Below are 12,894 nucleotides of genomic sequence, written 5' to 3'. Positions count from 1 at the left end.
CCCCACCAACACGACCCTGAGCAGCACCAGGTGTGGGACGAGGTTTAATCTGGGGGGCAGGACCGAGGGGGGAGGGGACACAGGGGGACAACGGGACAGTGGTGGGGGGTGGCGGCCGTCAGCCACGCTCCGTGTCGGGATCTGGAGGAGGAACAGTTGGAGATGGTGGAGAAGGAGGACCCAGGTGTCCCCCACCGCCACCCAAGGGTGTTCCAGGTGTCCCACCCCACCCAAAGGTGCCCCAGCCCCACCCAAGGGTGTCCCACCCCACCCAAGGGTGACCCAGGTGTCCCAGCCCGAGGCCCCCATGGCCCTCACCGTGTCCCAGGGCCGGGGCCACCCGGGTGCGGAAGGTGACGAAGGTGTCAAAGGCGAAGACCAAGGCGAGGACGAGGCTGAAGGTCTGGGGGTGGGGGGAGGGGAAAGGGGCGTGGCCCGGTCAGGCAGGGGTGGGGCTCAGGTGGGGGCGGGGCTTGGGGACACTCACGAAGGTGGTGGCAGCCAGGGCGTCGCGGGAGGAGGCCAAGGCCACCAGGGCCACCACGAGGAAGATGAGGGTCCCACTGACCGCCCGGAGCAGGTCCTGGGGGGATGGGAGAGGGGACGCTGTGGGGACATCTGGGGGCACCATGGGGGATGGGGGTGGGGACACCATGGGGCCACCACTGGGACATGGGGGGACAGGGAGGAGACACCATGGGGATGACATGGGGACATGAAGGGGACATTGAGGGGACACAGAGTGGTGACAGTGGGGGGACACCATGGAGGCATCAGGAGGGGACAGAGATGGGACACCAGAAGGACAGAATGGGGACATCATGGAGGGCCACCATGGAGGCCACCATGGGGACAGGGAGAGCCACCATGGAGGATGACACAGGGACATGAAGGGCCACCATAGGGACATGGAGGGCCACCATGGGGACATGGAGGGCCACCATGGAGGATGACACGGGGACATGGAGGGCCACCATGGGGACACAGGCTGAGGACAGTGAGGAGACACCATGGAGGCATCAGGATGGGACACCGAAAGGACAGGATGGGGACATCATGGAGGGCCACCATGGAGGATGACATGGGGACATGGAGAACCACCATGGGGACATGGAGAGCCACCATGGAGGACACCATGGGGACATGGAGGGACACCATGGGGACATGGAGGGCCACCATGGAGGATGACATGGGGACATGGAGAGACACCATGGAGGGCCACCATGGGGACAGGGAGGGCCACCATGGGGACATGGAGGGCCACCATGAGGATATGGAGGGCCACCATGGAGGATGACATGGGGACATGGAGGAGACCATGAAGGGCCACCATGGGGACATGGAGAGCCACCATGGAGGATGACATGGGGACATGGAGGGGACATTGTGGAGGCCACCACGGGGACATGGAGGGCCACCATGAGGATATGGAGGGCCACCATGGAGGACATCATGGGGACATGGAGGAACATGGTGGGGGGGGGACACTGTGGGGGAGGTGTCACCCAAGGGGGGTCCCCAGGAGGTTCCCGAGGGTCCTGCAGGTGCCAGCGCGGGTTTGTCCCCGTTTGTCCCCGAGGGTCCCGTACCAGGCAGGTGCCGTAGCCGGGGGGCAGCCGGGGGGGGTCCCGCAGCAGGAGCCCCCCCAGGGCCGCAGCCCCCGCCAGGGTCTGGAGCAGCGCCGGGGCCAAGGTGGGGGGCGCGGGGGGGGCCAGCAGGGCCACCACCCCCCCGGACAGCACCTGGGGGGACATCGGGGTCACGGGGGGGGTCAGCAGGGCCACCACCCCCCCGGACAGCACCTGGGGGGACATCGGGGTCATGGGGGGGTGACACCAGTTGGGCTCCCAGTGCCCCCTCCGTGCCCCCCCAGTGCTCCCAGTTCCCCATTCCCAGTGCTCCCAGTTCCCCCAGTTCCCCATTACCGGTTCCCCATTCCCAGTGCTCCCAGTTCCCCATTACCAGTTCCCCATTAACAGTGCTCCCCGTTCCCCATTCCCAGTTCCCCCAGTGCTCCCAGTTCCCCATTCCCAGTTGCCCCAGTGCCGCATTCCCAGTTCCCCCAGTGCTCCCCGTTCCCCATTCCCAGTTCCCCCAGTGCTCCCAGTTCCCCATTACCAGTTCCCCATTCCCAGTTGCCCCAGTGCCGCATTCCCAGTTCCCCCAGTGCTCCCCGTTCCCCATTCCCAGTTCCCCCAGTGCTCCCAGTTCCCCATTACCAGTTCCCCATTCCCAGTTCCCCCAGTGCTCCCAGTTCCCCATTACCAATTCCCCATTCCCAGTTGCCCCAGTGCCGCATTCCCAGTTCCCCCAGTGCTCCCAGTTCCCCCAGTGCTCCCAGTTCCCCCAGTGCTCCCAGTTCCCCCAGTGCTCCCAGTTCCCCCAGTGCTCCCAGTTCCCCATTCCCAGTGCCCCCAGTGCCCCATTCCCAGTTCCCCCAGTGCTCCCAGTTCCCCATTCCCAGTGCCCCATTACCAGTTCCCCCAGTGTTCCCAGTGCCCCCAGTGCTCCCAGTTCCCCATTCCCAGTTCCCCCAGTGCTCCCAGTTCCCCCAGTGCTCCCCGTTCCCCATTACCAGTTCCCCATTCCCAGTTCCCCCAGTGCCCCATTCCCAGTTCCCCATTCCCAGTCCCCCCAGTGCTCCCAGTTCCCCATTCCCAGTTCCCCCAGTGCTCCCAGTTCCCCATTCCCAGTTCCCCCAGTGCTCCCAGTGCCCCATTCCCAGTTCCCCCAGTGCTTCCATTTCCCCATTCCCAGTTCCCCCAGTGCCCCATTACCAGTCCCCCCAGTGCTCCCAGTTCCCCATTCTCAGTTCCCCCAGTGCTCCCAGTTCCCCATTCCCAGTTCCCCCAGTGCCCCATTCCCAGTCCCCCCAGTGCTCCCAGTTCCCCATTCCCAGTCCCCCCAGTGCTCCCAGTTCCCCATTCCCAGTCCCCCCAGTGCTCCCAGTTCCCCATTCCCAGTTCCCCCAGTGCTCCCAGTTCCCCATTCCCAGTCCCCCCAGTGCTCCCAGTTCCCCATTCCCAGTCCCCCCAGTGCTCCCAGTGCCCCATTCCCAGTTCCCCCAGTGCTCCCAGTGCCCCATTCCCAGTTCCCCCAGTGCTCCCAGTTCCCCATTCCCAGTCCCCCCAGTGCTCCCAGTTCCCCATTACCAGTGCCCCCAGTGCTCCCAGTTCCCCCAGTGCTCCCAGTTCCCCCAGTGCTCCCAGTCCCCCCAGTGCTCCCAGTTCCCCATTCCCAGTCCCCCCAGTGCTCCCAGTCCCCCCAGTGCTCCCAGTCCCCCCAGTGCTCCCAGTTCCCCCAGTGCTCCCAGTCCCCCCAGTGCTCCCAGTTCCCCATTCCCAGTCCCCCCAGTGCTCCCAGTTCCCCCAGTGCTCCCAGTTCCCCATTCCCAGTCCCCCCAGTGCTCCCAGTTCCCCATTCCCAGTCCCCCCAGTGCTCCCAGTTCCCCATTCCCAGTCCCCCCAGTGCTCCCAGTTCCCCATTCCCAGTCCCCCCAGTGTTCCCAGTTCCCCATTCCCAGTCCCCCCAGTGCTCCCAGTTCCCCATTCCCAGTCCCCCCAGTGCTCCCAGTTCCCCATTACCAGTTCCCCCGCCAGCAGCAGCCCCCGGGGCGTTCTCAGCACCCCCAGGTCGAAGACCCCCGGCGGCTCCGGCTGCCCCATAGCGGGGGGGGTCCCGGGGGGGTCCCTGTGGGGTCTGGGGGGGTCCCGAGAGGGTCCTGGAGGGTCCTTGTGGGGTTTTGGGGGTCTTTGGGGGGTCCCGAGGAGGTCCTGGAGCGTCTGGGGGGGTCCTGAGATGGTCCTGGGGAGTCCCTGTGGGGTCTTTGGGGGGTCCTGGGGGTCCTGGGGAGTCCCTGTGGGGTCTTTGGGGGGTCCTGGGGGTCCTGGGGAGTCCCTGTGGGGTCTTTGGGGGGATCGGGCGGGGTTTGGGGGGTCCCGGGAGTCTCTGGAGGAAGTTTGGGGGTCTCGGGCGGGGGTCTCTGGGGGGGTTTTGGGGGGTCCCGGGGGGATTTCGGGGGGGGCTCGAGGGCTTTCGGGGGGTCTCTGTGGAGCCTTTGGGGGTCCCGGGGGGGTCCTGGGGAGGAGTTTGGGGGTTCTGGGAGGGTCTTGGGGGGGTCCCGGTGGGGTCCGGGGGGGTCTTTGGGGGTGTCCTGGGAGGGTCTTGGGGGTCCTGGGGGTCCCTGTGAGGTTCCGGGGGGTCCTGGGGGTCCCTGTGGGGTCTGGGGGGGGGTCCTGGGGGTCCCTGTGGGGTCCTGGGGGTTTCTGGGGGTCCCTGTGGGGTCTGGGGGGTTTCTGGGGGTCCCTGTGGGGTCTGGGGGGTCCCTGGGAGGGTCTTGGGGGGTCCTGGGGGTCCCTGTGAGGTTCCCGGGGTTTCTGGGGGTCCCTGTGGGGTCTGGGGGGTCCCTGCGGGGCTGGCGGGGGGAGGGGCGGGGATTGGGGGGGACACGTGGGTGCCCCCCCACCCCTCCCCCCCCCGTGACAGGCACCGGCGGGACCGGGACAAAGGGACCTTGTTGGGGGCACTGGGAGGGACTGGGGGGGGCCAGGAGGGAACTGGGAGGGACTGGGGGGGCCGGGAGGGAACTGGGAGGGGGACTGGGAGGGAACTGGGAGCTGCTGGGGAGGCCCTGGGCGTGTACTGGGAGTGACTGGGAGGGGCTGAGAAGCGACTGGGAGGGACTGGGTGGGGGGGGGGGCCTGAGCGTGTACTGGGAGGGACTGGGAGCTGCTGGGGGACCCTGGGTACATACTGGGAATGACTGGGAGGGACTGAGAGCTGCTGGGGGGCCCTGGGCATATACTGGGAGGGACTGGGAGGTTCTGGGGAGCCCTGGGTATATACTGGGAGGGACTGGGACTCGCAGTCGCTCCCAGTTGCTCCCAGTCCCAATCCCAGTCGCTTCCAGTTGCTCCAAGTCACTCCCAGTCCCAATCCCAGTCGCTCCCGGTCGCTTCCCGTCGCTCGCAGTCCCAATCCCAGTCGCTCGCAGTCCCAATCCCAGTTGCTCCCAGTCCCAATCCCAGTCACTCCTAGTCGCTCTCAATCCCAATCCCAGTCCCAATCCCAGTCACTCCCAGTTGCTCCCAGTCCCACTCCCAGTCCCACTCCCAGTCCCAATCCCAGTCCCAATCCCAGTCACTCCCAGTTGCTCCCAGTCCCAATCCTAGTCCCAATCCCAGTCGCTCCCAGTCCCAATCCCAGTCGCTCCCAGTGGCTCCCAGTCACTCCCGGGGGGGTGGGGACACCCTATAAATACCCGGGGTGGGGGAGGGGCGCTGGGCTCGGGCCCGATCCCGGCTAAAAAAAGCGGGAGCGGTCACGTGACCCCGGGGGGGCCCTGGGGGGAGGGGCGGGAGCGGCACCGGGACCCCGCAGGTACCGGGGGGGGGAGGGAGGGGGACACCCGGGGGGGACACGGGACTGGGGACACTGGGGGACACTGGGGGGACACTGGGGGGACACGGGACTGGGGACACTGGGGGGGACACTGGGGGGACACGGGACTGGGGACACTGGGGGACACTGGGGGGACACTGGGGGGACACGGGACTGGGGACACTGGGGGGGACACTGGGGGGACACGGGACTGGGGGACACTGGGGGACACTGGGGGGGACACGGGACTGGGGACACTGGGGGACACTGGGGGGGACACGGGACTGGGGACACTGGGGGGGACACTGGGGGGACACGGGACTGGGGACACTGGGGGACACTGGGGGTGACACTGGGGGGACACTGGGGGGACACTGGGGGTGACACTGGGGGGACACTGGGGGGGACACGGGACTGGGGACACTGGGGGGACACGGGGGAGATACGGGACTGGGGACACTGGGGGGACACGGGACTGGGGACACTGGGGGGACATGGGGGGACACTGGGGGGACACGGGACTGGGGACACTGGGGGGGACACTGGGGGGGACACTGGGGGGACACGGGACTGGGGACACTGGGGGGACACGGGATTGGGGACACTGGGGGGACATGGGGGGACACTGGGGGGACACGGGACTGGGGACACTGGGGGACACTGGGGGGGACACCCGGGGGGGACACGGGACTGGGGACACTGGGGGGACACGGGACTGGGGACACTGGGGGGACACTGGGGGGGACACGGGACTGGGGACACTGGGGGGACACTGGGGGGACACGGGACTGGGGACATGGGGACACTGGTGGGGGGACACGGGACTGGGATTGGGGACCCAGGGGACACTGGGGGGACACGGGATTGGGGCCAGGAGTGACCTGAGGATTTGGGGTTGGGGTCCTGGAGGGGCCAGAAGGGCCTGGGAGTGACCACAGGCCAGGGACCCCGGTTGTGGCCAGAGCCCAAACTTGGCTGACCCCAGGACCGGGATTAGGGTCACGGGCTGTGGCCGGGGGTCCAGGACTGACCCCAGGACCGGGATTAGGGTCACGGGCTGTGGCCAGGAGGTCCAGGACTGACCCCAGGACCGGGATTAGGGTCACGGGCTGTGGTCAGGGGGTCCAGGAGTGACCCCAGGACCGGGATTAGGGTCACGGGCTGTGGTCAGGGGGTCCAGGAGTGACCCCAGGACCGGGATTAGGGTCACGGGCTGTGGCCAGGAGGTCCAGGAGTGACCCCAGGACCGGGATTAGGGTCACGGGCTGTGGCCAGGAGGTCCAGGACTGACCCCAGGACCGGGATTAGGGTCACGGGCTGAGGCCAGGGGGTCCAGGACTGACCCCAGGACCGGGACTGGGCACCCAGGACGTGTCCAGGGGTCTCCTGGGCAGTGCTGACCCCACTGCCCCTCCTTGGTCCCTCACCAAGGAACCATCCCCGTGTCCCCCGGCGTCCCCCCACTGCCCCTCAGCGTGTCCCTCTTGTCCCCCAGTGTCCCCCAGTGTCCTTCCCGTGTCCCCTCAGCACCCCCTTGGTGTCTCAATGTCCCCCCAGTGTCCCCCCGGTGTCCCCTCTGTCCCCGTGGCCTCCCCCGCCATGGACCCGCTGCCGCCACTGACCCTGATGCTGCTGGCGATGACCGCGATGACCACGCTGACCACGGCCACCACCATCCCCCCCGGTGCCACCACCACCACCCCCCCTGTGGTGCCCCTGGACATGGCCCCGGACGCCTTCGATGACCAGTACCGGGGCTGCGGCCGCGCCATGACCGCGGCGTTGCCGGCCCTCAACCGCTCCGAGCTCCAGCGGAGCGGTCACTTCGCCGAGGGCTGGGCTCTGGCCGCGGCCGAGTGGCGCGTCCGGACATCCCCTGGCTCCCCTCGGTCCCCTCTGTCCCCAGCCCAGGCCACCGCCCTGCTGGCCTACACGGCGCCGGTGCCGCTACACCGGACCTTCAACGCGGCCGTGCGAGAGGCCGGGCGCTCCCGCCGGGAATACCGGGACAACTTCCACTTCAAGGTGCTGCATTTCCTGCTGACCGACGCCCTGGCCGCGCTGAGGGCCGCCGGGGGCCCCAGGTGTCACCGCGTGTTCCGCGGGGTGCGCGGGGTCCGGTTCGAGGCGCGGCCGGGCCGGACGGTGCGGTTCGGTCACTTCGCGTCGGCGTCGCTGCGGAACGAGAGCTCCTGGAGCTTCGGCACGGACGCGGCGTTCCAGGTGGACACGTGCCAGGGCGCGGCCATCCGGGAGTTCTCCTTCTTCCCGCACGAGGACGAGGTGCTGATCCCACCCTTCGAGACCTTCGAGGTCACCGATGTCACCCGGGACGAGAAGGGGGCACGGATCCAGCTCCGCTCCACCGGGACCCACAGCAACTACAACTGCGAGTGGCTGCGAGGTGACGGCACAGAGGGGACAACCGGGGGGATGGGGACACCCGTGATAAGGCCCAGGGGACACTGACACCCACTGGGGATGGGGGACAGGGACACCCAGCCCTGGGGACACCCACTGTGGGCAGGGGACACCCATGGTAGGGCGCAGGGGGTGGGGACACTCGCTGCCAGCTGTGGGGACACTCATTGAGAGCGTGGGGACAGGGACACCCATGACAGGGCACAGGGACGGGGACCCCCACACCTGGGAGGGGCCAGGGACACTCCTGCCGGTGGGGACAGGGACAGGGAAAGGGACAGACACAGGGAGCTGTGGGTACGAGGCTCGTGTGCTGGACACGGCTGAGCTGGGACTCCCCCATGGCAGCCCCTGAGCCCCCTGAGCCCTGTCAGCCCCCGTCACCCCTCATGGCACCCCTGACCCCCCCTGAACCCCTGTCACCCCTAAAGCCCACCGTGACCCCCCTGACACCCCCTGGCTCCCTGTACCCCCATGCCCCCCGACACCCTGTCACCTGTGACCTCATGGCCCCCGTCTCTCCTGTCACTCCTCAGCCCCCATTATGGCCCTCCCTGACCCCCTCACTCCCCCCATTGACCCCCTGACCCTTGTCTTTGTCCCCCCAGATGGGAGCGGCCCCAGGGACCCCCCCCTCCTTGGAGGGCTTCTCCTGGCCACCACAGCCCTGGCAGTGGCCAGCGGGATCCTCTGAGCCACGAGCCCATCAAGGTCACCACAGTCCCTGTGGCCACCATGGCCACCAAGGCCACCAGGACCCCCAGAACAATGCGGCCACTGCTGTGCCAATTCCCAGGGGCAATTTAAAGGCCACAGACAGCAGTGGAAGGAATGTTGTTCTTTTACCACGGATATACAGGCAACACAAGAGTAAAACCATTGATCCAATAAAACTCCGCGCTCGGCTTTAGCCACAAGCAAGGGTAAGCAAGGCAAGGCAGCTGATGGTTACTGTACGAGAGAAAGGAGAGCGACTGACACGGGTCCATCAGCAATTGCTGAATCTTTACCATCACCCAGATCCGCAGTCGCTGGGGAGCCCCGGCTGCAGCGAGGAGCTGGAGAACCCTCCCAGCAACTGGGACATTCCTGCCCCGAAAGTGGGCCCAGCTTTTATAGGCCCGAGTCAGCAAGCCCAAGTGACCTGGTTCTATTTTTAGCACAGAAACTCCTGGATCTGATGGCGCACGTCCCGACCAGCAGGGGCCCGGCCTTGGCCAGCGCCCAGGCCTCAGCGGGGAGGGTTTCCCCTGAAATCCCCAACAGACCGGCCTCCATTCACGGAGTTGGGAAAGAGTCTGAAAATCACTCACACCTTGCCGAGAACTACACAAGGTTCTACAGAGGCAGCCTAAGGGCCTCAGGCTGGTTTTAGCTAAATAGTAATGGTGGTGTGTCTTGCTTTGAAGGACAGGCGTCTGCTCAGGAAGGCAGGAGCCTCCCTTGGAATGGCAGATGTGACCCCTTTCCCTCCGAGTTATTATAATTTTGAAATCAAGGGGCTTTTAGGCAAAGATGTGGGAAATAGGAATAACAGTTCTTTACTATATCGATATGTGTATAACCAGTCAAACAAACAACAATAACTCTGGCAGTAACAGCAATCCCAAACCCAGTGCCAGCCTTCTCGGCTGTCAGGCCCTTTCCCCTCGGGTGCAGTTCCGCTCGCAGCCGGCAGGGGCGCTGGCGGCTCCCGGTGAGCAGGGCAGGTGCGATGGTTCCCCCGCGGCTGCAGGGGGCGCTCCGGAGCGAGCTCGGGGAGCACGCGGCACTGGCGGCCTGGGATCCCGGGAAGGGATGGAACAAAGGCTTCACAAACCGCTGGGCAGCCGATCCCGGGATCCCGGGAAGGGATGGGACAAAGGCTTCACAAACCCCTGGGCAGCCGATCCCGGGATCCCGGGAAGGGATGGAACAAAGGAGCTTCACAAAGCCCTGGGCAGCCGATCCCGGGATCCCGGGAAGGGATGGAACAAAGGCTTCACAAACCCCTGGGCAGCCGATCCCGGGATCCCGGGAAGGGATGGAACAAAGGCTTCACAAACCCCTGGGCAGCCGATCCCGGGATCCCGGGAAGGGATGGAACAAAGGAGCTTCCCAAACCCCTGGGCAGCCGATCCCGGGATCCCGGGAAGGGATGGAACAAAGGAGCTTCCCAAACCCCTGGGCAGCCGATCCCGGGATCCCGGGAAGGGATGGGACAAAGGCTTCACAAACCCCTGGGCAGCCGATCCCGGGATCCCGGGAAGGGATGGGACAAAGGCTTCACAAATCCCTGGGCAGCCGATCCCGGGAAGGGATGGAACAAAGGCTTCACAAACCCCTGGGCAGCCGATCCCGGGATCCCGGGAAGGGATGGAACAAAGGCTTCACAAACCCCTGGGCAGCCGATCCCGGGATCCCGGGAAGGGATGGAACAAAGGCTTCCCAAACCCCTGGGCAGCCGATCCCGGACCCTCGGGAACAGCAGGCTGGAGCGGCAGGGACGAGCACAAATCCCGGGTGGCAGATGCGATGTATCCAAACCGGGAACCCCCCGGAGGTCGGGCAGGCAGGGAGAGCGGGGCTACAACGCAGCGAAGGCTCGAAGCAGCAGCAGCGGGGCAGGGCGGCCACGGCCCGGCCTCCAGCGGGGCAGGGAAAGCGGCTTTGGGATCCTGGGGCTTCTCCAGCAGAAGGAAAAACGGCCGAAGAAAAGAACCAGCAGCTCCTTTCTCTGCAGCTTCTCTCCCCAAACGCCGAGAGCGAACTGACCCCACAGCCAGGAGTAGCCAGGCCCACCCCACCTGCAATGGGCAGCGCTTTTGTCTTCTCTTAAGTACAGCCATTTGTCCCCTAGCAACATGCATATGGGAAAGCATTCCTTTAACAGGAAGAAAACCAGGACTAAACTAAAACCGGGGCTCCCCAGCGACTGCGGATCTGGGTGACGGCAAATGTTATAAACATATATTATAGTATTGGCTTCTAGCAAAGTATTACAGTAGGTATTATATCATGTTAGAAATGCTTTTTGCTGTGTGGATGTAGTTTTCTCTCGTTTTAGCAAGAATGTGAGCAAGTGTGAGCAAGTAAGAGAACCTCCAAGGGAGCAGAGGATGAGGCCCAAGGAGCTGCTGATCAACACTTTGTCCAGGGAACAAAAGGGCCCAAAGGCTGCTCCGCCCGGAGAACGGGCGGCCAGGAGGGTCCGAGAGCCGCTATCACCGCTCTGCCCGGGAGGCAAAGAGGCCCAAAGCTGCAATCAGCCCTGACTGTCTGGAGAATTCAGAGATCCACCCCACCATCGACTCTTATCTAGCGGGCCCAACCCCAAGAATCAAAAGAAATAAAACCACAAGGCAGAAGACTACGCATGCTCTAAAAAGGCGGGACCAAGGAGTGGCCGTGCAGAACAGCTCCGGGAAAAGTCTGAATACGAATAGAGAACAGACAGTAAAAATGGTCTAAAAAGGACTCACATTGTGAAAAACGAGGTTCACTCTCCGGTTAGAATTTAAAGGGTTTAATATAAAGACAATAAGAGACACATAAAATAAAGCAAAGGGATAACGGCCGGGTGCCTTGGCGCTCTGCCGAGGGCACACCTGATGCCCGAGGTGAGTCCTAGCAGCTCCTCGGGCCTCATCCTCTGCTCCCTTGGAGGTTCTCTTACTTGCTCACACTTGCTCACATTCTTGCTAAAACGAGAGAAAACTACATCCACACAGCAAAAAGCATTTCTAACATTATATAATACCTACTGTAATACTTTGCGAGAAGCCAATACTATAATATATGTTTATAACAACCTCGAGCATCAGGTGTGCCCTTGGCAGAGCGCCAAAGCACCCGGCCGTTATCCCTTTGCTTTATTTTATGTGTCTCTTATTGTCTTTACATTAAACCCTTTAAATTCTAACAGGAGAGTGAACCTCGTTTTCCACAGTAAAGATTCAGCAATTGCTGATGGACCCGTGTCAGTCGCTCTCCTTTCTCTCGTACAGTAACCATCAGCTGCCTTGCCTCGTGTCTGGGGGTGACTTTATCATGTGTATCCCTGTTGGGGTTTTAGTTTAGTCTTAGGGTTTTTTTTCTGTTAAAGGAATTTTCTCCCATATGCATGTTGCTAGGGGACAAATAGCTGTACTTAGACAAAAAGGGGAGTGGGGCGGGCCTGGCTACTCCTTTGTCTACACCTGGGTGTGGGGGCAGTTCGCTCTGAGCGTCCGGAGAGAGAAGCTGCAGAGAAAGGAGCTGCTGTTTCTTTCTTTTTGGCCGTTCTTCTCTTCCTGCTGGAAACAACGCCGGGACCCCAAAAGCCGCTTTCCCTGCCCTGCTGGAGGCCGAGCTGTGGCTGCCCTGCCCCACTGCTGCTGCTTCGAGTTTTCGCTACGCTGTAGCCCTGCTCGCCCTGCCTGCCTGGGCACCCGTGGGGTTCTCCCATCTGGATACATCTCGCCTGCCACCCGGGATTTGCGTTCGTCCCTGCCGCTCTAGCCTGCCGCTCTAGCCTGCTGCTCCCGCCTGCCGTTTCCAGCCTGCTGTTCCTGAGAGTCCGGGATCGGCTGCCCAGCGGTTTGTGAAGCCTTTGTTCCTTCCCTTCCCGGCATCCCGGGATCGGCTGCCCAGGGGTTTGTGAAGCCTTTGTTCCTTCCCTTCCCGGGATCCCGGGATCGGCTGCCCAGGGGTTTGTGAAGCCTTTGTCCCATCCCTTCCCGGGATCCCGGGATCGGCTGCCCAGGGGTTTGTGAAGCCTTTGTCCCATCCCTTCCCGGGATCCCGGGATCGGCTGCCCAGCGGTTTGTGAAGCCTTTGTTCCATCCCTTCCCGGCATCCCGGGATCGGCTGCCCAGGGGTTTGTGAAGCCTTTGTCCCATCCCTTCCCGGGATCCCGGGATCGGCTGCCCAGGGGTTTGTGAAGCCTTTGTCCCATCCCTTCCCGGGATCCCAGGCCGCCAGTGCCGCGTGCTCCCCGAGCTCGCTCCGGAGCGCCCCCTGCAGCCGCGGGGGAACCATCGCACCTGCCCTGCTCACCGGGAGCCGCCAGCGCCCCTGCCGGCTGCGAGCGGAACTGCACCCGAGGGGAAAGGGCCCGACAGCCGAGAAGGCTGG

At 64.3% G+C, this 12,894-nt stretch overlaps 2 protein-coding genes across 6 annotated transcripts; one reads left to right on the top strand and one right to left on the bottom strand.

The window, feature by feature from the left end:
• Positions 1 to 35: 35 nt before the first annotated feature.
• On the bottom strand, positions 36 to 5,107 carry LOC309579110 (uncharacterized protein). The gene is made up of 5 exons (XM_082292157.1): positions 3,585 to 5,107; positions 1,590 to 1,742; positions 488 to 583; positions 319 to 403; positions 36 to 141 (listed from the first exon to the last, which is right to left on the bottom strand). Exons 1-5 carry the CDS (start codon positions 4,749 to 4,751, stop codon positions 119 to 121), a joined length of 1,524 nt encoding a protein of 507 aa, XP_082148283.1. The 5' UTR covers positions 4,752 to 5,107; the 3' UTR covers positions 36 to 118.
• A 201-nt stretch (positions 5,108 to 5,308) lies between these two features.
• On the top strand, positions 5,309 to 9,349 carry LOC309579126 (GPI-linked NAD(P)(+)--arginine ADP-ribosyltransferase 1-like). Of its 5 annotated transcripts, XR_014226866.1 has the most exons (4): positions 5,309 to 5,379; positions 6,854 to 7,783; positions 8,409 to 8,723; positions 8,961 to 9,349. XR_014226866.1 is itself a non-coding variant. In XM_082292183.1 (3 exons), exons 2-3 carry the CDS (start codon positions 6,925 to 6,927, stop codon positions 8,492 to 8,494), a joined length of 945 nt encoding a protein of 314 aa, XP_082148309.1. In that variant the 5' UTR covers positions 5,309 to 5,379; positions 6,854 to 6,924; the 3' UTR covers positions 8,495 to 9,349. The 5 variants fall into 5 exon arrangements, 4 of the variants coding, with proteins under 4 accessions (XP_082148309.1, XP_082148312.1, XP_082148311.1 ...); XM_082292183.1 differs by having other exon boundaries at positions 8,409 to 9,349; XM_082292186.1 differs by having other exon boundaries at positions 5,331 to 5,379; positions 6,937 to 7,783; positions 8,409 to 9,349.
• Positions 9,350 to 12,894: the final 3,545 nt, after the last annotated feature.

Source organism: Coloeus monedula (genome assembly GCF_965178545.1).
Source record: "Coloeus monedula genome assembly, chromosome: 1".
Lineage (NCBI taxonomy): Eukaryota > Metazoa > Chordata > Aves > Passeriformes > Corvidae > Coloeus > Coloeus monedula.
Note: the sequence above shows the minus strand (reverse complement) of the source record. Positions and strands in the feature narration are given on the sequence as shown.

Coding starts and splice junctions, on each gene's coding strand:
- LOC309579110 (XM_082292157.1), bottom strand. CDS start 4,751: ATGTACCCAGGGTCCCCCAGCAGCTCCCAGTCCCTCCCAGTACACGCT. Junction 584..1,589: donor CCGGCTACGGCACCTGCCTG/GTACGGGACCCT, acceptor CCATCCCCCCAG/GACCTGCTCCGGGCGGTCAG. Junction 142..318: donor GGCCCCGGCCCTGGGACACG/GTGAGGGCCATG, acceptor TTCCTCCTCCAG/ATCCCGACACGGAGCGTGGC.
- LOC309579126 (XM_082292183.1), top strand. CDS start 6,925: ATGTCCCCCCAGTGTCCCCCCGGTGTCCCCTCTGTCCCCGTGGCCTCC. Junction 7,784..8,408: donor CAACTGCGAGTGGCTGCGAG/GTGACGGCACAG, acceptor TTGTCCCCCCAG/ATGGGAGCGGCCCCAGGGAC.